General features: G+C 44.2%; 1 protein-coding gene across 1 annotated transcript in view; it reads right to left on the bottom strand.

Moving 5' to 3' along the window:
• Nucleotides 1–3,198: 3,198 nt before the first annotated feature.
• The window catches only part of GDNF (glial cell derived neurotrophic factor), a 23,020-nt gene continuing 669 nt past the window's right edge, over nucleotides 3,199–25,549 (bottom strand). The window contains exons 2-3 of the mRNA XM_032676737.1: nucleotides 24,436–24,633; nucleotides 3,199–6,131 (exon numbers count right to left, since the gene is read on the bottom strand). Coding sequence (XP_032532628.1) covers nucleotides 5,647–6,131; nucleotides 24,436–24,607 — 657 coding nt within the window. The 5' untranslated portion in view covers nucleotides 24,608–24,633 and the 3' untranslated portion in view covers nucleotides 3,199–5,646. The remainder of the gene's footprint in view (nucleotides 6,132–24,435; nucleotides 24,634–25,549) is intronic.

Below are 25,549 nucleotides of genomic sequence, written 5' to 3'. Positions count from 1 at the left end.
CCTTCCAACCCAATTCACGCTATGATTCTATGAAAGAGAAATAGAAAGTGTAGGGGGATTGTACAAGGATTCAGTCTTTCTAATTGTATGTGAATATTGCTAGGAAAGTAAACAGGTTTGATATACTTATTTACGTGCCTATGAAACGGGAGTAACTCCACAACAGTCAATGGAGTAGTACTGGTGAGGATGTGGGTGGCTTTAGACCTGCCAAGACCACTTGGGGATAAGGTGTACAACTCTGGACTGGGGACTGATGCTTGTACCTTCCCTAGAGTGACAGAGAAGGGAGCTTTCCTTATCCAGTGTGCCAGCAGACAGGAAATCAAGGGTCTGGGGCACAGGAGAAAACTTCCACATGTGGAAGGGCTCAGATTGCTGTCAAAAAGCTGGAGAAGTTGCAGACATAGCGTCAGCCCTGTGGGTAATTACAGCAGCCCTTTGCAGCCTTCAAAAGCCCATTGTGTTATTTGCCATTTCTTCACTTCATTTGTGAGTGAACCGTTTGGGGAAAAGTGAATAAAATGCTGCAGTTTCAAAATGAAAAAACCAAGAGCAAGTGAAGATGTCTTGGTGCCAACCCTGAGTACTGATGATTGGTGCCCGCTCAAGGAAACTTCCTTGCTTCAGGCTGAGCTGAGCACCATGTTTCTCTCTGGATGCTGCTGCAACTTGCCTAAAAGCCAGTGGGATTAGTGCTGCTGGAATGTATGGTTTATTTAGTTATTCTTATTGACCCGTGAATATACCTACTGTATAATTTATTGGAATGTTAGTAGTTCAGGTCTGTGATGTTTGTGATTGAAAATCTTCACTTTGAGCCAGTGGGAAATTTTGTTAGGGTGAGGAGTGCAGGCCTGGCCTCTGCTATGCCTTTTTTCTTTTCCATTGCAACACAATTAACCTTTTCATTAGAAGAGCTCTGTTCCAAATAAGCAAACTTCTCAATGTGTATTACTGAGCCATTTCAAGCTGTCTCTTGCTTTGGAACAAAACATCTTTGTTCCAGCCATGCATGACATTTGAAGACCTATTTATACAATGTGTCAGTTCCATTTGTTTTCTTCATCCTGATATTTTCCTCTATATTTTTGTTTAGTCATCCAGACTGCAAGGATTGAGGTTGCTTCTGGTTTCCTCCTGTGCTGCTACAGACTGAGGCACTGGCTGCTTTTGTCCTTTCTCCCCTTTTGCGGGAAGTGGTGAAAAAACCTAAAATCAAACTCAGTTTTGCCCATTTCATCCTGTTTGTACTGAGACAAGCAGCACCAGACAGCTGTGGGATGGAGCATGTGGAGAGATGGCAGAAGGACCTGCTGTTATGACAGTTTCTCTCTCGATGCCCTGTCTGTAGGTGACACTGCCTGTGGAAATGCACATGGCTGCAATCCCTTCTGCTGAAGGGGACTCACTGAGGATCGGACTTCCAAGTTGCATCACTAAATATGCCCTCCTTTTAAAACGCCTGCTTTTTCCTTAGATGTTCATAATTTGTCCCAAGTCTCTAACCAACCATTCTTGTCTGGCAGCACAATGCGAACTGATCCAACAAAATCCAACACAAAATTATAAAAGAAATAAAAAAGTCTTATCAAGATGTCAAGTAATAAGACTTCTAATGTCCTCCTGATTGTGCTGAGTAAGTGTAAATAATTATGGTGTTTGGATCATCCTCTCTCTTGTAAAAAAATCTGTCTAGTTTGGGACATGTCTTATCCGTTTAGAAGGAACCCAGGGTAGTGCTCTCCTTGCTACTCAAGCAGCAACATAATGTTTCCCAGTGCTGGCACTACCTAGTAACAAATGAAAGTTTAAGTCCTTTTTGAAATCTTTTACACAATCTGCCAGCTGAAGGTTTCAAGCTGCTTTAATGCATGCAAGGTGCCAGGAAAATACCACAAGCCTCACTTTAACCAGAAAAGGAGCTTGAAGGTGCCAGCCCAGGAGTGGTGAGCCTGGAGTTGAAATAGCAAAGCCCCATCTGTTCTCTCCAATATCATTCTCACCAGGAAGGTTGGGGAAGGAGGGTGAAACAGCTCCATGCAAGCAATACCACTCCTGCCACCTGTTACGTGACCCACTCAAAGCCTCAGATAAGGCCAAGCAAGACTTCTGCATTGGCTTTGTGCTTCCCCATCCATGCAAGAGCAGACAGAAGGTTTGGGCTCTAAGATTGGAGATTAAACTTCAGAGCACCTCACAGCTGTATTTTACGAAGACACTCCCTCGAACTCTTGGGAAAGTGCACCATCTCCTCTGAACATGAAGCTGCAATTCATTCCCATACCAAACACTTAATGTGTGCAGCTTTTGCTTGTCATGGATGGACTGATGGGCTTCTGCTACAAGGGGTGGAGGCGGTGGCATGTGAGGAGGAATGCCTTCAGTACCGTGTGCTTCAAAGGCAGGGCTTGCGAGCTTTGCTTTGCATTCCAGCAGCTGGGATACAGCTGCGTGCATGGCCCCCATCAGCACAAATGAAACCAAGGCATCCATATGCTGCCCATTAAGAGTGTTTGATCTCCTGCTCTCTGGCTCGCTGCTCAGATGCTCCCTCTTCCTCTCTGTAGAAGTCTGAGGAGTACAGAGTCCGGCGTTGAACCCTGTAAGTCTGCGTGCGTTTATGGGCTCTTATGTGTGATGGGAATTGCAGCACTTAACACAAAACAGTTGAGAAAATGTTGCTGGCCACAGCCATAAAACCTGTCCTCATCTTTTCCATGATGATGGTGGAAAAAAAATTCCTCAGGTTTTATTTTCCTGTTTGAAGATGAAGGAAAAAGAACTGCCAAAGTGGATTGAATTTAGTCCAACTGATGTAACGCCTGGATTAGCAATGCAAAATGCAAATTTCCTCCAAGTGCAGGAATAGCGACCATGCATAGCCAAGGCCACCACGAAGACACTACAGCCTAATATGGGCAAGGGACAGCTTGCGTAACCCCAGCCTTCAAGTCTGCCACTGGGTGGATTACTGTCACTGCTTACCGTGCATTTTCAAGTCAGTTATTGCAGTCACCCAACAACGTTATGTTCTGCTAAGAAGCTACGGATCCACACTAAACATGGTGGTGAGATAAGAAAGCTCCACTTTGCAGAGGACTTGCTGGCTTCTCAGCATCACCTAATGCTTGTCGGGAACTGGGCAACGCTGTAACTTGGAAGTGGTACAACGGGGAAGCACAAGCAACAACCAGGTAACAATAGAAATGAGTTTTATTTCGTAAAAAGTTATAAAATGAATATTGTACAAAAATAAAGTCTGTAGAGAACTTTGGTTGATTAACACAAATGACTGAGACATATAATTGCAGGTGAAGTAAAAAAATCCAGAGAAGCACACTCCTGTCTTCAGCAAGGTCTGAAAACTAAAAAAAAACCTCAAAAAACCAACAACCTAAAAAAAAAAAAAAGAAAAAAATACCCTAAAAAAATTAAAAAAAAAAAAATCACAAACTTTACCCTTTTGTATTTTGAACATAGAGATTTGCTTTGGTTGCAGCCTCTTCAAGCTGCGCAGAAAATGCTTTGGGGCAAGTTTTGTTTTCAGCAACTGGGGCCAGGGAAAGCACACCTCTGAGCGCTGTCACTTGTCAGCTGCACAGCAGCGCAGCTGACCCTCAGCTTGGCAGGCTTTTAGTACCCACATCATGCCAGTGCTGGTGGTGTCACCACCCCTAAGCAGCGTGGAGGGTAAGGTGTCTCCCTGGCAGTGTGAGAACAGACCCTGCGGGTGGTTCTCTGGGGCCAGCCTCCATCCGCCCAGGAAAGCAGCGGAAGTCAGGGATGAATTATATGCCATACACCTGGTGCATCTTTCTATGCCTGTTCTGGACTCTTTTGACCTCTAGACCCTTCCTCAGTGGTGCCCCAAGGGGCCTGGGGCAAAATGAGTATGGAGAGCCATTGCATGCATGAGATAAACGGTTGGACCATCTTTTTCAGTAGGAATTTTTTTTTCATGTTGTTTTTGTGGGAGTTGATGCTTCACCAGTTGTCAGGTATGTCTAGTGACCTGTACTCCTGCTCCTTTGCAAAAAATGTCTCCAGAACGAGAGCTTGCATTAGCGGTCACATGTGAACACCTTTACTGCACCACCTCCCTCATCCTAAGGAAACTCGGACTGTTCTGCTGCATGGGTACAATCCTGTAATGTTTCAGCAAATTATACAAAACACTCTCGTTATTTAACACAACTGTTTACTTGCAGACTATATTAAACCCAGGGCTAACTAGTAAGAGGAACTTAACCTCTTCTATATGGAAATATGGAAGGAAAAGCTTAAATAAATATAAGAAGAAATTATAAGGCTAAATGTGATTATTTTCCATTTGTCAATAGTTATACGAGGTCAGTTGGCATAAAGTGTGAGAAAAAAAATGTGGCTACATTTAAAATATGACTAAAATTAGTTTTTCTAACAAATTGCTAATGTCGAGCCAAGTTCTGCGACCCTCACTCGTCCAGAGCCATTGCTGCTCCTGCACATGTTTGACTGCAGAAATTTGCTACAGGATTATTGAATAGGAAGAAGGGCTGCAGGCTTTGGCACTACCTTTTGTGAACATAATCAAGATTTTGTTTAAAGGAAAAAAAAAGGTAAAGTAAGTGATTTTTTGCATTCAAGTTAACACTTTCAATCAAAAGCATGGACCGTTGTTCCCAACGTCTTTGTCTCTCTATATCCCCAAGTGCCATCTACTTTGGCACCTTTGAAAGACACTTTAATAAATAAGGAGACTCATTACTGAACTGTAATAAATAACAATAACTTAATTGCAATAAATATCTTCTGTATATTTATGTCTCTGAAGGGATGCATTGCATCAAGTAGTCTCTGCTCACTCACAATGACCAAATAGAAATGTAGTTACGCAAGTGACTTTAGTCCTTTGTAAACCTAAAGAAACGCATTTTGTGTAGGCTGGGCTTGTTATTTCTCTTACTATACTAGGAAGAAGTGCTTAAAAACTCAACTTGTTTTCATAGGTAGCAGAAAAATGAAATCCTGCACTCAAGGAAGAAATACAAGATGGAAATAACCAAATTAGCCACTAAGCAGAACTGTTTTGCTTTGTGAAAACTTGAGCCTGGTCTTTCTGATATTTGCCCAATATCATCTTACTTACAAGGTTAATCTTATTATAGCTTAGGAGTTGTCCTAAGCACTCAGGAACTGCCCTCCAATGAGCAGTAGCACAATGTGTCTTTCAGTAGAGCTGAGGGCACAGGGGATTAGTAAGGTACTTCTAACCTACTTCTTTGCTAAGCTTCTTGGTATAACTGGTATATCATGGCATAACTACAACATAGCGTGGTATGGCAGGGTTGTGTTTTTAAGCACGTTCCTCATGGATTGAGTCTCACTGATGGTGGACTGAGTCAAACAGGAAAGGTAGCGTGCACACCATCCATCCATCGGCATCTCCACCTGAGCTTTTATCTAAATCCCCATAGGATATCAAAAGTCTCCATCCTTCTACTCTGCTTCATGTCCCCCCATTCCCAGGCTCTCATGGCTCCTCATTCTGTGTTCTTGGTCCTTTTTTCTCCACTCTGAGTAGACATTTCCCTGGGAACCTTGGTCCCTCTCTTTGCAGTGTAGTAGGAATGGAAAACTGGTGCCGCCTCTGGTAAGCAGCTGTCAGACACATCCACACCTTTTTGCGGAATGTTTTTTCAGTATGTGGTAAACCAGGTTATCATCCAAAAAGGACAGGTCATCATCAAAGGCTGTGGGTCTGCAACAAGCTTGCCTCACTTTGTCAGTGACCAGTTTTTTCTTTTTGGTTAAGTTTTTTAAAATTTTGTCATAGGTGGTCTCAGCTGCATCACAAGATCCACTGCAATACCGGAAAATTAGCTCTTCTTTGGTTTCATATCCCAAATCCAAGTCAGTCACGTTTAAATGTATTTCTGTTAAGACACATCCTCGATTTTTGCCCTTTTGATTCCTCCTTCCTTTCTTGCTGGAATTCTCTATGTTTGTCGCTGCATTTTGACGGTTTCTCTCCCGCCTAGAAAAAATCGGAGTCTGTTTATCTGGTGACCTCCTCAGTCTTTTAATAGTGGCTTGAATAAAGTCCACTACTTCATCAAACTGATCTGGATAATCCTCTGGCATATTAGCTGTTTGGGAAAGAGAAAAAAGACTTTATCACACATCAATTGTTATAAAGTTTGTCTATTCATGGCTCAAAAATATTACATATAGGCAAGCTTTTCTGTCCATCACTTCAGAGCACATGCCCAGGACCTTCAGACAGCAGGGATTATTTGAGATGGTTTAGATCATCATGGAAACTCATCTGGGGAAAAATAAATGAGGTATGTTTGTATCTCTGCAGGTGTCTGCTGTTGCTTGGTAGCACTTCAGCACATCTTCCAATGTTGAATGAGCCCTCTTGAAACTGAGGGAAGGAAAAGCGTGTCATGATAGGAATATTAGTTAATAGGTAGATGAAACCACTGTAGAGAGGTGACACAGATTCTTCCCAGCAAACCATGAAAAGGAAGAGGTTTCTTTAAAGAAATTTTGTGATTATAATTGTTAATTGTTGTCTTTTCACACCAGCAGCAGTTAGTATTACCAAAGCCACCCTTCAATAAGGTTGACATGATAGAAGGAGGAATTTCCTGGGGTACCAGGCTGAGATATTATTCCTGGCTGAATACCTGGCTTTTTACTGCTACTGGAGGATAATTATTTTCAGAGCTTTTGAAAAATGTCTCATGTAAGTATTTTGTATCACAAAATGCTGATTAGGCTGAGTAGAAATAGGTCAGAATAGAAGATTATTTTAATTTTCAAGGTAAATGTTATTAATACATTTTCTTTCTACAAAAAATTATTTTATAATTTATTTAATTTTTCACCTGATAGATGTTCTATCAGTGATAAATTATTCAAGTAAACCATATGATAAAGTCAATGAAATGTTTTGATACTAGCAGAATGAACCTTAAGGAGGATTTTTTTTCTCATTCACCATGCTGAAAATTAAGACTTGAGGACTTGCTTCCTTTGCAGTAAGACCTAAGAGAAAGCTTCTTTTCGTCTTTAACTCCTAATAACCTAACACATAAAAGACCAGTATCACTCTGGCCCTGCACACAAGGGAAGTCCATCTCTAGGACTCATACAAATATTGCAGGAACTGCAAACATGGAGAGAGGCAATATCCAATGCAGTGCACCTGGCTAGGGCCTGGTACCTTCACTAAGCCATGAAGGCTCCCACCAAGTGGTGGGTCCTACTGAGGCAGGAACAGCTCCTTAGGCAGAGGCTCAGCAGCACATTTCCCTAATGAGCACCGTAAACAAGAGCCCTGATGGGTGACCGAGCAACACATGTACCCAGCTCACACATGGTGGCGTGGACTCTGTTAGCAGGAGACAGGAGACAGGAGGCTGCCTCCCATTGTCTAGCAAAGGTGCACATTCATCTTGTCAGTAGAAGCACCAAATACAGAGGCAGCAGGATCTTAGTGCAAAAACCTGCTGAAACAGAGTGCATCTGCACATAAGGAGGAACATGGATCACTACCTGAAGCAGCTGCGCCCAAGAGGCCTCCCACTAAAGCAAAACACTGACAGATCAGAAGTATACAGTTTTTCATGGGTGGATCCAGCAAAATAGTTTAGAATGGTGATAATGAAGACTGGAAATCTTGTAACTTCACATAATGAGGATGACACAAGGGAAGTGGGAACTGTAGAGTTCGGAACTGAAAAAAGTGAATTATACTTTGTTTTACAGATATCCATGCTAAAGACAACAATCTCGCAGATCAGTGGCTGTCCAAAGACATGAAGGAGGGATGGCTGCTATCTATACAGCTAGGTGAAACTTGAACAAGGCAGGGCCCTGCACCCAGCCCCATATTCCTGCGGCACCAGTGGTAAGTGCAACCTTCTTGCACTCCTCTGTCACTGTTTCTATAGCAGTGACCAAAATATCCACTGTGAGCCATACCTACTGGGGGAGGTTGCTTGGATGGATGTGTCCATTGGATGCACCACTCAGCTCTGTTGCAGAACAGGCTGGTCTGCCTACACCATATGAATATTGCCCTGCTGAGCAAGATCCATGTCAAGGTGATATGTGAGCTAGAAGGAGGGGAAGGCCTGTTGTTAGACTCAATCAAAAGAGATGACCGACACGGAGCTGACCTAACCCTCACTGCTGAAGTACAAGTTTGGCCCTGGCACAGATACAGATGGAGAGGAGTTGGCAGAAGGCACTTGTTGCTCTGGGACTGAGTAGTTTCTAGATATCTTATCCAGAAACTAGGTTTCGTAGTTCATAATCCAATAAGGGAAGAATGTAATCCTGAGGAGATGGCTCTAGCTGTGCCATTCTTCACTCTCACCTTCAATTTTCCCCTCTGACACTACTGGGACATTTCCCCAGCCCACACCTCTGTCACATGTTCCCAGCCCAACCCTTGTAGCCACAGTAGGACACAATGACACCTTGGCTATGGAGAGTGAAACACAACAGTCAGGGAAGCATATGAATGAAATGCGTGCAACGGTCAACCATCAGGAAGGGGACAGGAGAATTTCACAGGGAAAACCAACCTATATGTGGAGGTTCTTTTTTGCAGCCTTCAGCCTCATACTTATCTCAAGCTTGGTACACTGCCAGTGCAGTGAGGGGAGTAAGTGTCCCTCACCTAAGAAGGGAGAAACGAAACTGTGGATTCCCTGAAGAGACAACAATCCAACTAGGCACACCTCATTTAAACTGCTTGCAATTCAGATGCAAAAATACCACCTACCCCCGTGAGAGTGCTACATGCAGGAGTCTACTTTGGCTAAATACTAATCTGACAGCTATAGGATTCAAGCACTGTCCTGCCCAAGCCAATCCAAGTATACACTGGGGTGTGGTAGATAAGAGGAGGAAAAGCCCATGTGGTGGAATGTGTCCCTGCTAAAAGCCCACACTGACATCTATCCTGGTGATCACTGCCCCAGCTGCACCAAGGGATTTAATGCTACCAAGGGAGAGCATTTTGTGCGATGAGTGACATGACATTTCAGGTGGAGGAATCACACCACAGAAGAACCCCATGCAATGCTGCTAATGCAGGCATGGGGTGTCAACACTGCAGAAGATGGGAGTAGTAAGGCAAAAAGTAGACCAAGTAAGCAATCCAACAGTGTATCCAGCTAGAAGAACCCAACCTACACGCATGGGCTAGATGCACCCAGAAAATGGGGTCTATGGCGGCATGACTTACCCTGCTAATCCCATTGAGGCTCTAACACAAACCATGCAAGAACTGTTCCAAGCTGTGTCTGATGGAGCTGGGTATCCAGCTCAGCTCATCCCTTGTTGCAACGCCAGGAGATACCTAGGAAACTCACTGGGAAGAATGCCAGCACTATGAGTAAGATGAATTCAAATTTTCTGTCTCCAGGGTGGACTTTCCTTTTAGCCCAGGGAATTGGAAATTATCCCCTACAGATATTCAAATCTATCAATAGGACTCCTGCAGTGATCCCCAGTATTTGGAGATTATATCACCAGAGGAGACAAAAGGCATGATAGTAGGGTGATAAAAGGAGATATAAGAAAACTGGTGGGAACAGTGACCACAGAGCTCCCCTTGAGGAAATGTGTTGGACCTCTTGGTCCTTGTCAGTGTCTGCCCACCTACAACATGTGCTGTTACAGGTTATATGGATACACCACATCAACACAATGGTAGCTGCATTACTCGTCTACTCAGTGAGATTTTGCAGGTTTCTGTAAGCAACAACCCCCTCCGCCTGTAGAGCCCCAAACTAGTCCTGAACAGAGCAGTGATGCTCTTTTGGCAGCTTTACACTGCATTGACAAGGTACCCAAACTTGCTTCCATAATTTAGCACTGTCTTAGGAACACCTCCAACCCCTGCAATCAACTGATTTTCTGCTGCTTAGTGAATCAGAGTAATCAGTGTGACTACAAACACTCTCTAGAAGAGGGTCATAGGGTTCTGGAGGAAACTTTGACAACCAGGAGTGAAGGGAAACTTGCCTTAGTCCTACGCCTAGGTGCCAGTCCTGACTCAGTAGGGATAGTCAGCTGTCCAATGACTGTGAAGTCTTAGAACCTTCTAAAATGCTGCAAGAACCTGCTGAAATAGGACCTGGAGCAATCAAGTGGAAACACCAGCACTGACACTAGGTGTGATGGGTTGAAACAAGGCAATAGAGGTAAGTGCTAAGGAAGCTACAACCAGACATCACACATGAATAAGCAATAACCACTGACCAAGGACTAAACAGTACAAAAGGCTAATGGACAGAAGGGAAGGTGGAGAAGACTGGCAGCAGGACCTCCTCATGCTGATGGGCACTTGCTAGATGTGCTCAAGGGATGCTGAGGCCTCTCAGTACCACAGACACTACATGCTGAGCACTTGTTTGGTCTCTGCACTGTGGTAAGTGCTGCTGGGAGCAATGGGGGTGCCGGGACAAATTCTGTGGCCAGGGAACATCACTGCACTCATGAGGCTATCTTGGCATCATAACCTGAATAAAGCCACTCCATTGAGGAATATTTTGTTACTCCTCTGTCTGCAATATTGTTTAGAAAATGTTTATAGTCTCACAACAGCTTTGCTTCTCTCATACTGCATGGACTGCGCTGACTTGACTGCACAGCAAACAGAGCTTTCTGTGGGGATTTCACACCCCTAGGAGAAGCAGATACACAGTTTGCATTTGTGTGTATGTGTGTTGCATTTACACATACACACACACACACAAATACACCTAATTATACACACACACTTTTTCAAAACAAACTGGTTTACTGACAACACTTGCCTTCTGGTGGAAAAGCTGAGAAAACAAATACGTGACAGATGCCTGTCACATTGTGCAAAGTGCCAGAAGAAAATGCTCAGATATTATGGAATAAGTGCAGTAAAGATCTCTGAGCAGTAGTCCCTGGTCCCAGGCTCCAGGGTGTGAAGGAATTAGAATTTAAAAATCAAAAGTCACCTATGACAGGACAGAATGGGAGGGGGCAGTACAGGATCAGACGGGATGGTACAGGATGGGATAGGACAAGATAGGATAACCCAGAGCAGCATCTGCTCCATACAAGTTTGCAAAACTTGTCTCATACATATGATGCACCTCAAGGCAGGTGTTTCCCAAAGGAAAGAAATGTATGTCCTGGAAATGTAAAATCCTGCCTCAGGGAACACATGGCCTCTCTGTGTCTTGTTCACTGTGTGGGAGAATGACTCACAGACCCCACTGGGGCAGTGTGACAGGCTGAGCTCCCCACTTAAACTGTGGTACCATGATCACTCACAAGACTGGAATGAAGTAATGTGGTTTCATTTGGGTTTTATGTCACAATTCTGAAAGCTGTTTCCTGACTGTCTGGCTCCCTAGGGAAGTCCCTTGGAGGCAGTCTGTGGGTGGACATGTGCAGATGCTTTTGCTAGCAAGCCTCTGGTAGGATCCTGGGGTAGTGTCAGAGACTGAAACGGTTAATGGTTTATGCATTTCCTACCCCCCCCCAAAGGTTATCTCTATGTCACATTGTTATATGACAACACCCAAAATGCTAGCATACCTGTTGATACAAAATTGTTAAAATAGACCTTACTAATATATGTTTTCAGACATCGATTATTCAGTGTCATTTCACTCTAATCCACTCCAAGGGATTTATTGATAAGAACCTGGGTTACCCCCCTCCCCTTTTTCTGGTGCGGGTTGTAACAGGTAGGCAGCAGTACTTGTGGCAACTGCAGCCACCCTGTCTGTCCTGCTCCATTCAGGTCACTCTTCTGCACCTTGTTTCCATGCTCCCTCTTTCAGTGCCGTGCCAAGGACCTGACCACCCAGGCAGGAGAAGACAGAGCCTTTTCTTCTGGTTGCAACCAGAGCACGAGTCTGTTTTCTAGGGCCAGAGAATCAAGAGTGGTGGGTACTGATGGCAGTTCATGTGCCAGTCTGCCTCTGGCACCTTCTCTGTCTCCCATGTCAAGCTGAAACGGAACTCTTGATCTGTGAGGGGTTTCTCCCATGACCAGAAAAATTAATAAAACAGCAAAGAGTGAAAAGTCACAAGACAGATATACATGGAAATCCAGCAGAGTGATCAGGCTGGGGACAGAGTTGGTGAGTACCAGATGTCAAGAATATCAGGAGTCAAAAAGAGAAGAAATAAGGCTCATTTAAAATACTAATTTAAAAACTAATTTAAAAACAATAAAAAATGAAACATAAGAACAACCAACACAAGAATATGTGCATCTTTTCCTTGCTGCTTGCAAGCTGTTTGCTTGCTTTCTGAACATTTAGGGCACAGTCAGATCACAGACCAGTCTCCCAGGTTAGGAACATCCCTCTGTAACACAAACTGAAATTCTCTCCTCACTGATGCTCTCTGGAACCTGAAGTTTTGATCTGCCCATCCCCAACACAGTCACTGTTCCCTGGGCACAGGAAGAGCTGGCAGCATGCATGAGTGCAGGACCGTGAAGCCAAACAGCCATGGCACTTCCCCACCAGCCTCTGCAGAAAGCCATCCCAGTGTTCTGCTTTGGGCATGCAGAGAAATGTGACTTCCTCTGGGCATCTTCCCCTCTGCAACCCCCCAGAGCCTGCCTTTGCATTTCCAGTTAATTAAAGACATCATGTGACAGCAGGACTGGGATCTGATCCCTGGGCTTTTTAGGAGACTAAATTATACAGTGCTCTGATAGACTTCTACATAAAACAGGTTGAAATGAATATCCAAACCAAACTCATCCCATTCTCGAAAAAACAGTCTCCATTAAGTAAAAATGGAAAATTTATTTCTGTCTGTTTAAATGTGATCACAATTACATCTTGTACAACTATTCCTTTGATTTCACTAGCAAGCCAAATAGTCCCCCGCACGCAGTGGCATAACCCAGCATGGTAGAGCAAGAAACCCTCTGCCTCTACTTGACCACAAACTGATTTCAGTGGGAACAGATGGATCTTCAGTTTCTGAGAAAAAGAATCCAGTTACTGATTTTGGTGCATGGTTATAGATTTAAAAGACTAACTACAGTCTCTTCTGACCATGCTGTCTCTTATGGTCAAGAAAAGCTTAAATCCTATAAGTTGAAAAATAATAATTTATATAGGTGGATTTTCCTTTGTTTTGTTTTGTTTTGTTTTTAATCTCATAAAACTCTCATTCAATTTTAATTAATTTCAACTCTCATGATCTCATTTTAAGTTATTTAAAACCATGCTTTATAGAATAGCTTTCCATACGGATCTCAGGAAAATATAATCACATCAATGCCACATCATTTGGCACTTTGCATCTCCTGAGTTATAGTGGTGTAATAGAAGTCAAAAAGGTATACAAACATGATAAAATTTTTCTTTTAGATTGTAGCTTTTATGCATGCATTTATGGCAGTGTATAGCTACCACATCAAAACATCAGACTAAACATTTAATTAAATTACAAGGATCTTTAACTAAAGCACAGTCTTTCAATTAGAGAAGTTCAAACAACAGCATTCAGACTCTAAAGTACTGTTTCAAAGTTCCAGGGATTTAATCCACCTCATTACAATGGTAAGCAATATTTAGAAAATTCAGATCCAGATCTGCAGTAGGATCAAATGGCCCTTTTTCAAAAGCAGTTCTAGTACTTTCATCTGGGACCTTCTTAATTCCTTTCTTCCCTGGTTATTTTTTAAGTTTCCTCCAATGTTACATTCACAAAGACATTTCCTCTTAGGCCATTTGCTACCGGGAAGTAGTCAACTAGTGTGTCTCCAACAGTCAGTGCAGTGAATCATTCTCATTTTTTTGTTGCTTATGAAGACTACTTTGTTATACCATTTATTCAATAATTTTTGCATTTAGCGTGCTTTCTAGTACTGTTTTCAGGTACTTACTATAGTGGACATGGCCTGTCTGAACACAGAATCTCTCTATCTCACACCACAAGGACGTACTTTAGGAGAGATCTGGAGTAACCTATTTGCAGAAATGCAACCTTAGCCAAGTTAAAATTACTAATGTGATGATTGTTCTGCTTTGCAAAGTAAAAGAACACCAACTGTGGTGGGGATAAACCATTTATTTTATTGAAAATTAAATATTTTTCATAAAAAATCCAAAGCCTATTATATGCAGGCATCAAAGCAAAAATAGGTGTAGAAACTAGCTCTACTGAAAGATTTCCAGTATGTAAACAATTAAATTAAAATACTACCTCTGAAGCACGACTTTGCTTTCATGCCTTGCATGAAAGTCCATGGGGCTAAAAGTGAAATGGAAACCAGGTGGTTGTATCCATTAGGAAACAGAGCATCAAACACAGCAGGGTCAGCTCATCTTTAAATGTTTAATACAGCTCTGTATCACTACCTCACTCCCAGCCCACACAGCTCCCATGCTGCATTCTCTTCTCAGACTCAGAGAGCCCTTAGAAATGGAGCCTCTCACTGGTGTCACTTGTCTCTCATCAAGGCAGAGTGCTAAGTAACCTGGTGGATGACTCCAGGGACACTCATGCCACTTAGGTACGATGAAGTAGAATCCAACTTTCTGATGTGCTTGCCCCTGATGGAGCAGTCAAGTTTTGTGTTAGCAGCTCACTAGTTAACCCTGCTGCTTCCCAAGTGTTGGTCATAATGACAAATCCACAGAGTCCTTTGCATTGTCACACTGCCATGCTTGGCAGTGCTCCCCTCCTGTTCTTTGCCTGCTTTCTTGCAGGTAGAATTGCTGGTTTCCACCAGGAGAAGAAAGGGGGGAAACAACAGAACCATCGCAATTGCTGACAGCTGTGGGAAGTCCCTGAGAGCAGGGGGAAACAGCAAGGTCAGATGAACTGAGTGAAGCAGAGGAAGTTGCCTTGCAAGCTGACCTGTCCATGAGAGTTCCTTGTTCTTCACTCAGTCCAGATGGGTTGCTCTCAGGATCCTGCTCACTGGTGGGCTACACTCCTCTGTCCACCCCCTCCTCTGGCCTCTATGGGTTGGGCAAAGGAGTGTTTCACCGGGCAGTAAAGCAGCAGAGGAACAACAGAAGGATGTGGTCTTACCCCTGACGCAGAGCTTTGAAACACCAGCTCTGAGGCACCACAGAGCAGGTGGCTTTTCAGCAGTTGCTCCTGAGGTTTTGTGGCACCTCCTGCAGGTGCTGTCAGGAGCCTGTCTGCACTAGGGCCTTATCAAATAGGGTGGTGTGGGTACATGAGCACCCACAAGCACCTCTGTATCAGAAGAAGCTACAGCACAAGGGGGAAAAAGAAAAACTAGCAGTGCCCTGACTGAAGCCACTTATTGAGCAGGAGCCAAACCTCGGCAAGACACATACCTGTTGTATGTGCCCCTTGTATCCCTCCAAATCCATACTATGCTGGGTAAATATCCAGCTTCCAGTGTAATTGAGTTTACACTTAATATTTCATTAAGTGAGAGCCTCAAACCCTGCAAGGGCCTCAAATGAGTATGTATGAGCAAGACCCAAAAACCTGTGACCTCTGTTAGCAAGAACACACACAGCCAGCTAACAGGCATGGCACAAAGGTTTTAATGGAAAAAATACCGATAGTAGTAATAAGAAATTATCTTCAGCATCCCTGGTGCAGAAATGATCCAGCTCAGCCCTCACGTGACATGAGTAAAACCCCACATCAGTAAACCAGCCCCTCTTTAGTGCCAGTTCACTGAATGGAAAGAGCATACCTAAATCAGTAACAGCAGCTCTTACTGGGCTGCCTGGGCTCTTACAAAGCATCTCTCACCAGGTTTTAGGGGTGTTCCCAAAGAATAAGCACAGGTAGCAAAGCAGGAGAAAGGGACCCTGAAGAGACCGTATTCCAGTTTCTTCCCTGGGGCAGTAAAGCAGAGCTGTCCAGGCAAAACCATGGCTGATGTTTCTCTTGTGACAATATGCACTTTTATCAGATTTGATCTGATCTATAAATGACGTGTTCTTCCATTGTTTCCTTTCCCTACCTGCATTTCCATGTCTTTATGAAAAGAACAATAGAGAAGGTTTTGATACTGCAGATTGAAAAATGCTGTTGTTATTTTTATAATAATCAGTCCCTGGCTCTAGGGCAGGTGCTCTGTACTCTGATGCAGAAGGTCTCGTGTTGCGAAGCGTGGACCACGACCTGCCAGACAGCACTGGAGAGTGCTCAGAAGAGCAAGCTCCTTCCTAGCTGCTCCACTGGATACTGCCTTCCTGCCAGAAATTTCCTGAGAAATGGCTGATTTTGCCAAAGAAATCTTCTATATGATTGGGATGGGAGCAGAGATAGTTCAGGTGTTTGTACATAGCTTGTTAGTTAGAGGGGATATGACCAGCTTGCCTCTAAATACATGAGAACATGCCACCTGAGAAGTTTTGGCACACTGCTGTAACACTGCCCATCCCAGCAGGAAAATAAATTCATGGATTTCAGTGTTTGCTCATTTTCAAGACTATTCCTATTCAGTAATCTTTGAAGCATTTGTATAAGTCCCAAAGACTTCTAAGAAACGTACCTGCAGGTTTCAGTTTAAGTGCTGTACCAATATATACAGCCTAGCCTGCTAGTTCATACAAGTGGCTTTATTTCTTAAAAAGAATGTTGATACATGAAATGCCTCACATAATTAATTTTATGTCCTTGATCTTAAAAAAAAGTATTCTAATATATATTTTGTATCTTAATGTTTTATTTGTACCTATCTCAGATAAATATTTTTGATCTTTTCTCTTTCTTGTCTTTGTAATCAGGACTCAATTTCCAAGAACCACTGAAATCATTCCTTTGGTTCGCTTTACCATACTACTTGATCAGAAACTTCAGCTGGTTTTGTAAAAATGATGGCTTTGCAGTGTCAACCACTCTAGCAGCACTAATGTGTCAGTGGCCTATTTAGATGACTGATGATCCTGAATGTGGCTATGCTGCAGTATTTTGTATTCGTTCTTTATTTCTTGTCATTCGCTGATTACCTCAGAAATATGAGAATCCACAACGAATGTAGTTATGTAGGGTTTGGCCTTATATACTACAAGTTTTATGTTGCAGTTTCTTGATAGTGTGTGTGGAGAATGAAGACTGGGTATTGGCACTAGAAATCCACTTCTGAAGATCTGAGGTTGTAGGCGGTGGGACTCAATGACCCAAATGGCTTCTTGAAGCCTCTGTAACTTTAAATATTTTAAAACTTTGTGCAGTCCTAATCAGGAACAGTATAATTTACAAAGACATTACAACCTATCAATCTGAGGATCTTCTGCTACCCCATCTGCCCCCATCGAGTTCAGTAATAGTCTGATGAATACTTCACACAGCTGAGTTCTTTAGCCTTTCATGGAAGCTTTTGAAGCTCTTTATCTGCAGACCCTAAACATGGGGGTTTCCAAAGTATACTAAAGAGGCTTATGAAAGATGACCAAGAAAAGCATGCTCAGGTATGTTATCTATCAATAAACACCTGCATAATGTCTAAAAGGGTCCACACTTTTACTGATAAATTTTTGAGGTTCCTAACTTAAAAAGCATCAAAGAAATAAAACTTGCAACAAAGGATAACTCGAATTGAGAATAAAATCATACTATCTTGCATTTCAATAGTTCCCTCCTTAAGCTGCAGAATACTCTTCACCACAGTAAGAGAGAGATTCCAGGCAAACCTTCAAACTAGGCTTGAAGACCGTTCCACAGTTTCTGCAGATTCCTCTCCTGAAACTACCTGGCAGCATATTAAAAACAGCATTCTGCAATCCTCCGAAGAATCCTTAGGGTTCTCCCTCAAGAAGAACAAGGACTGGTTTGACGAAAACAATCAAGAAATCCAGGACTTGTTGAGGAAGAAGAGAACCGCCCACCAAGCACACCTTGCACTGCCATCCTGTCACGCAAGAAAAACAGCCTTTCGTCTCGCATGCAGCAAGCTCCAACAGAAACTCCGTGACATCCAGAACAAGTGGTGGATCGATCTAGCTGTAAAAACTCAATTATGCGCAGATATGGGTGATCACAAAGGTTTCTATGAAGCCTTGAAGACAGCATACGGGCCTACATACCAGGTACAAAGCCCTCTACTCAGTGCTGATGGCCAAACGCTTCTAACAGATAAAACCTCCATTCTGAATCGATGGTCTGAACACTTTCAAACTCTTTTCAGTACCAACCGTGTGGTCCAAGACTCAGCAATTCAGTCCATCACACAACAACCAGTAAAGTATGAATTGGATACAGCCCCCACTTTAGAAGAAACCCTCAAGGCCATACAGCAGGTAAAAATCGGCAAGGCAGCTGGGGTTGATGGAATTCCACCTGAAGTCTGGAAACATGGGGGCCTTGCACTCCACACCAAATTTCACGAGTTTGTGGTGCGCTGCTGGGAGCTCGGTGAACTACCATCAGACCTTCGTGATGCTGTCATCATCACTTTGTATAAGAAGAAAGGTATTAAATCTGACTGCTCAAACTACCGTGGTATTACTCTGCTCTCCATTGCTGGCAAAATCCTGGCAAGAATACTCTTGAACAGACTAATACCCACTATAGCTGAAGGGATCCTACCTGAAAGTCAGTGTGGTTTCAGAGCCAACAGAAGCACCACAGACATGGTATTTGTTCTCAGACAACTGCAAGAGAAATGTAGGGAACAGAACAAAGGTCTTTATGTAACCTTTGTCGACCTCACCAAGGCTTTTGATACTGTGAGCAGAAAAGGTCTATGGCAGATTTTGAAACGTTTAGGTTGTCCCCCCAAGTTCCTTAAAATGATCATCTCACTTCATGAGGATCAGCACGGCCAAGTCAGGTATGGCAACACTCTTTCTGAGCCCTTTTTAATTAAGAATGGTGTGAAACAAGGCTGCGTTCTCGCTCCTACCTTATTCACAATCTTTTTTAGCATGATGCTCCAAAGGGCCACAGCAGACCTCGATAATCAGGACGGTATCTACATTCGATATCATACTGATGGAAGCCTGTTCAATCTAAGGCGTCTGAAGGCCCACACCAAGACCCTAAACCATCTTGTCCGGGAGCTGCTTTATGCTGATGATGCCGCCCTTGTTGCCCACACAGAAGCAGCTCTGCAACGTTTAACATCCTGCTTTGCAGATGCTGCTGAGCTCTTTGGGCTGGAAGTCAGCCTAAAGAAGACAGAAGTTCTCCATCAACCTGCACCTCAGGAAGTCTTCCATCATCCCCATATCACCATTGGCGAATCAGAGCTCAAATCAGTCCAGCAGTTTAATTACCTAGGTAGCCTCATCTCCTCGGATGGCAAGATTGACAGGGAGATAGACAACAGGTTGGCAAAGGCATACAGTGCTTTCGGAAAACTCCACAAAAGAGTATGGCGTAATAAACACTTGAAGAAAAGCACCAAGATCAGTGTTTACAAAGCCATAGTGCTGTCTACTCTCTTGTATGGTTCCGAATCATGGGTCATCTACCGCCACCACCTGCGTCTCCTAGAACGCTTCCATCAGCGCTGCCTCCGTACAATCTTAAACATCCACTGGTCAGATTATGTGACCAATACATCTGTTCTTGAGCAAGCAGCAGTCACAAGTGTAGAGGCCATGCTGATGAGAACACAGCTGCGGTGGGCAGGGCACGTCTCAAGGATGAAGGACCACCGCCTTCCTAAGATCTTGCTCTATGGTGAACTTGCCACTGGCTGCCGCAAGAGAGGAGCCCCGAAGAAAAGATTCAAGGACTCCCTGAAACAACATCTCAGCCTTGGCCATATTGATCACCATAATTGGTCCACTCTGGCCTCAAATCGGGAGGCTTGGAGACACAGCATCTATAACGCAGCGGAAGCCTTTGAGAACACACGCAGGATCTCTCTCGAGGAGAAAAGGCAACGCAGGAAGAACCGTGTCTTGCTGAATACTTCATCTAAGGAGTCTTTCTGCTGTGCCTTTTGCAACCGGATATGTCTGTCACGTATTGGCCTCATAAGTCACCAACGTGCCTGTAACAAATGTGGATAAAGCCTTCCCAAATCTTCGTTCGCGAAGCCCAGCCATGATGATGATGATGACTCTTCACCTTAGTATATTCAATATTTATATCTGAGACTGCAGAGAAATTTGTTTCTGTGGCTACATGCCTCTGAATTTAACCAGACCCATCCTGTTCTTTCTTTTCCTAGGATTTTGCCCATGAACAGACAAACTTGAGTACTTGAGATTTCTAAATGCCAAGATAACTTGGGCATCCCCACGCAAATAAACTTCACTATATATATGCTGGCTTGGGGACAGGGACCTGACACTGGCTGGATGCACCAGCTATGCTGGATGCACCAGCTGTGCTGGACACACAGAGATCAAATGACATGTGTGGCACCTGCTCGGTGTGGCTGATACCTCTGCGATGCATTGGATTTACCGTGCACGGACAGGTTACCTCTGTAGCTTCTGTGTGTCTTAGGCTAAAGCACATATGCCACACCATAGGTGTGTTGAGCAGGAAAGCCTGGACAGAAACATGAGAGTTGTAGTTCATAACACTGAATGACCCTAATAAATATTTTAGGGAAGGAAAGTCCATTCAGTTGGAAGCATAATTTAATTCTGTTTTTGCTTTAAAGAGCCCTACAATATTACTGTTTATTCTAGATACTTTCCATGTTAGTTGACAAAGTTGCAGCTAAGTGCAGTAACTTAACATTAAATCCCCTTAGCAGGGGCAGGAAGAATTTTTAACAGAGGTATAACACATATACACCATGGCATGTATATATCAAAGGAGCTCCAACAACGAATGACCATTCAGTGGCCTTAGAGTAACTTAGACATTATGATGCAAACCCCCACCTTTCCCTCCTATCAGGAGTCTTTTCCCTATTAGGAGGGAAAAGCCCATGGTGAGTGTTGACATGTAATTCTACATATTTACCACTAGCTCTCAGTAAAGATGCTCACTTGATCAAGAGACTAGGTAACATATTGCAGATCTTTGGATACTCCAGTCCTCACATATGTGTTGATTGTGTCCATACAGCATCAAACAGCTACAAAATGTATTTGACTGTGTATAAGTCAAATGAGTGTTTGGCTCCCTCTGCACTGTCATGCTTCTGAAGCTGCTGACTTAGTATTTAATTTATAATAATTTGGTTTATATTTGTTCTGTTTGTAGTTGGTATTTAAGCTAATTGTGTCCTTCCCCCAGCAGACTGTAGCATAAGGGAAACAAAGAAATAGTTACAAACTCTACAGCCACTCATTTTTTGGTTTTGTGAGAAATAAGCTGTCCTATGAACATTGGAGCCAAAACACCTAAGAATACTGGATTCATCTTCAGTGTACTGCATTTATGGAGGCTACTACCACTCCAGCCTCCAGTTCACTTAAAAATGCAGAAGACTGCAGTTGCAGTCCTCTGCCATCTCTAATTACTGTCTTAAACAGCAAAGGTCGGCACATTACACCTGATCAGCCCAGGAGGTTAGGACCCTGCCTGGAGCCTGGAACGAAGGAAGGTTTCAAGCTAATCTGAAAGGGATGGGGTAATATCAGGTGACCTCAAAGCACTTTGCAGAGAAAGCAATCCTATGAAATGAGAACACAAAAAGGTGTCAAGGGCCTGGGAACCAGATCTGTGCTCCAGCAAGTTGTTTGGCCTGCCCTTTGGAGAGGGACTTGATCTCACAATCCTATTGATTTGAGTGGTGTGTGGGAGACCCAACCTCTTTGGAATAAGACAAGTGCACACCTTGAAACAAAACGCTCCCCTCAATCTGCACAGGGGACAGTTTTAGGGAACAGCAGTGCACCTCTCTTTGAATGGAGGCAGTATCCAGTCCTGCTCAGTGCCCACACACTGCCCTGTGCATATTGAGACAACATGGGTCATGATGGTGCTCCCACCATTTTGTGAGCTGCCTCCTGCAAAAGCCTTCAGCAAAGCAGATGACCAACAGTATCCACAGAGATACCAATACATGGCAGGTTCACCAGCAGACAGTTGGGGTGCTGCAAGCAACTCTCTGTGCTTGTGGTTCATTGCCTGGTGCTTGTAAGAGAAACCTCAAAGTGGAGAGGGAAGTCTGCATGGTGTAGACATTGACTCCTCTTGTGTACATCATTATATGCCCTTCATATGCTGAAGGGCTCATGCCACCAAATCGTAAGTGGAGAGAAACAAATATGTCAAAGACACTGACAGGGGTGACTTGAACAAAGTGCTGATGCTGCAGGATGGCAGCAATGTGCCTGGGTAGGATCAGCCTTGCAGGCTGTTTGAAGACCACTCTCCAGACACCACACACTTTCAAATCAACTAAAACCAGCGTAACAGTGGATCAAAGTATTTCACATCTCTCTTACAGCTACCTTTTTTTGCAGGTCTCCCCTGACTCATCCAACTTGGCAACACAGGGGAGAGAAGAATTTCTGACTTTTGGGCATGAGTGCTGTGTAAATTGCTGCCATGCAAAGACCACAGGAATTCCCTAGGTTTTCCTCAATTTCTGAGTGCTCTGTGAAGAACAGCACTCCTTCCTTTTCTCTTGTAGCCAGGCCCATCTATTTGTGATCTGCAGGGTTAAGAGGTTGAGACCAAACTATCACCCCTTTTTCAAATTACTATCCTGGGCAATAACCTGTGACCCAGCTCTGCTTGGCAAAGCCTATGTCTGTACCCAGGAAACAGAGACACCTAGAAGAGGCTGTACATTGATACTACCATAACTGCAGTAAAACATAGATTGTCTTTCCTCCTCCTTCTTGTTTACTGAATCTGCAGGAAAAAACAAAACCGGCAACAATGAGAAGTTGTGGATGCTAGGAACAGAGAGGATCTCTACTCTTGCCTGTCCCCTTGAGCTGCTGCAGAGAAACCAGCTCACCAGGAACCATATACCCAGAAAACAGTTTCCAGATAAAAGCAAGTATTGTACTAATACTATCACTCTGGAAAAATGGAGCATTAATGCCCTCCCACCCTGAAGCTTCTGCCAGAGCTACAAACTAACTGATACTGCTTTCCCCCTAATGCTCTTCTTGTCACCAGCACTGCTGCAAGCCTGTGCAGAGGAGAACAGCACAGCGGCCTGAAAAGCTGATCACTGCCTTTTGTAGGACAGCACTTATCCAGCACACTGCTCACCATGGAGAAGAAGATCACCATGTGTGATAGCACCATGATCCTGGCAAGCTGGAGCCCTGGAAGGAAACACTTTTGGCCAACCTCCCCATATGGAGGGGCTGAAAGGATGTCAGGGGCTGGCAGTCTGTGAGCAGCACGAGCCCAGGCTGCAATATGTAGAGGCGGCAGCCTAGGCAAGATTCCAGCAAGGGGGAAGCACTAGCAAGAAAAGGAAAGAGAGAAGACTAAATGGGGAAGGACATAGATGTGTGTCTGTGGAAGAGGAGATAGGTGTTTGCAACGGGTCGAAGTGAAGTCACGACACATGATTCCACGCTTGGTGCCTCCATGCTGCGTTAGCATGGCTGCTCCCAGAAAAAAAACAGAGCTGGGCTGCCCATTGTTGGAGCTGCGGCAGGCGCAGGGAAAGAAGATGCCTCCAGATAAGGAGATGGAAATGTATCCCAATTACTGGATACTGTCTGCATCCTGTAACGGGCTAAACAGAGAGGGCTGAGCAAGGGCAAAAGAAGCAACCTCAAAGCTGTGCCTTTGCTAAGTGAATGTCTCCAGTATTCATGTGAGTATTTTGCTACTTCTTACTGAGTCATATTAACTCTCTCTTTAAAAAGCCATCAGAGTTAGCATAATGTTCACATACCACTATGAAAATCCTATACCTGCTATTGTAAGAGACCTATTATTAGCAAGGCATTATTATCTGTCATGTGGATTGTAAACTGCCTTACTGTGAGCTAGTTCATGTGGATTGCTCTGCATCAAGCTCCTAACCCTGCCACAGCTACTCTTCTGTAAATTTCCATGCGGACACACTAATTTCGAGATCAGAATCCAAGGAGGATTTAATGAAGCTCAGCAGCACTCCAGGATGTGTACAGAGCCTCCCACCACGGAGCCCAACCTCTAGCAGGACTTGCGCCCGCTACAGGCAGTGAATAATAGCACTGGCAGGTCTGACCAGGGAGAGGAGGCTGAGGCAGTGGGGAAACAGCGCCTGTGCTGCGAGGTGTATAATCCTTCTCTCGGCTCCTCTACATACAATAAGCTTTCCCACCTAGCCATGTTTCTCAGCCAAATGGATCTTAAGACTGCCAGGAAGGTAGAGCTGGAGTGGGCAGGGGGCATTGCCACTGAAATTGCCAACTCCCAGCTTTGGAGAATGACTTGGTTTGGAGCTGCTGGAACAAGACCAAAGCCAGTGACACTGCGCAGGAGAGAAATAGCAGCAGAAAGTGCGGGGAACCTTTCCTCACCCTGATGCCTGAACAAAGGGAAGCAGGTTTAGCAAGACAGACAGCAGTTGCTACAAAGGGGAATGTTTCTTACAGTCACTGTGCACAGCATAGGAAGGCAGCAGGCTGATGGGGGAGAGATCATCTTCAGGTCCCTCTATCACTGAAGGGGACCCCTTGGGAGGCGTCTTACCGGTGGGCAGGGGCAAGGTGGAGACCGTGTTGAGCAGCACCACGCAGACAGCTACAACATCCCATAACTTCATCTTAGATCTCCTTCCAAAACGGGCCCCTGGTAGAAAGGAGAAACAGGGTTAGCTTCCAGCTACTGTGCTCCCCCAGTTCTGCTCCCACCCTGCCAGTCCTGAGACAAAGCTGAGCAATCTTGCACTCCAGGGTCAGACTGGTCCACCTGGGTCAGGCCTGACAACAGAGTAGGGGAAACAACCTGTTACCAGCTCAGCCTCCCATAGCAAGTGATGTGTGGGAAAGGGAGGCACAGGATAGCCTCTAATTCCTCTATGCCCAAGAGAGCTGTATTGGGGCATGTGGGCAGGCAAGCCCCAGGAGTCTGTTTGTAGGGACGTAGGAGTGTGACCATGGCCCTGCGCTGGCTGGCAGGCAGGTCACCTTGTGCTTTTCCAGCACTCGGGTGGGGTCAGGGCACTTATTCCTGGGCTGGACCAAGAAGGACCAGGCTGATCTGAGGTGCTGGGCTGTGCAGATTTAATATGCTACAGGCAAATCTTCATTTCCCTTTATCTCACTTCTGTTTCTCCTCTCCTCACCTTTTTTGTTTCCCTTTTTCTCTTTCTTTTCCTCTTTCTTCTTCTAGGGCCTTCTCTTTCCCCTTTCCTTTCCCCTATTCAGTCCTCTTTCCTCTTCATTTTTTACTCTCCTTTTCTTCTTTCTTTCTTCTTCACTTGTCCCCTTTTTTCCTTATGCTTTTTCCCATTATTTCTCCTTTCCCTATCATATTCCTCTTTTCTTCTTGTTTCCCTTTCCTTCAAGACTTTCTTTTAAATTCCCTTTTCTTCTTCCTCTTTCGTTCTTTCTCTCTCCCTCTCTCTTTCTTTCTCTCTCTCTCTTTCCCTCTCTCTCTCTCCCTTTCTCTCTTTCCCTCTCTCTCTCTCCCTCTCTCTCTCTCCCTTTCCCTCTCTCCCTTTCCCTCTCTCCCTTTCCCTCTCTCTCCCTTTCCCTCTTCTCTC

This window comes from Chiroxiphia lanceolata, chromosome Z (assembly GCF_009829145.1).
Source record: "Chiroxiphia lanceolata isolate bChiLan1 chromosome Z, bChiLan1.pri, whole genome shotgun sequence".
Lineage (NCBI taxonomy): Eukaryota > Metazoa > Chordata > Aves > Passeriformes > Pipridae > Chiroxiphia > Chiroxiphia lanceolata.
Note: the sequence above shows the minus strand (reverse complement) of the source record. Positions and strands in the feature narration are given on the sequence as shown.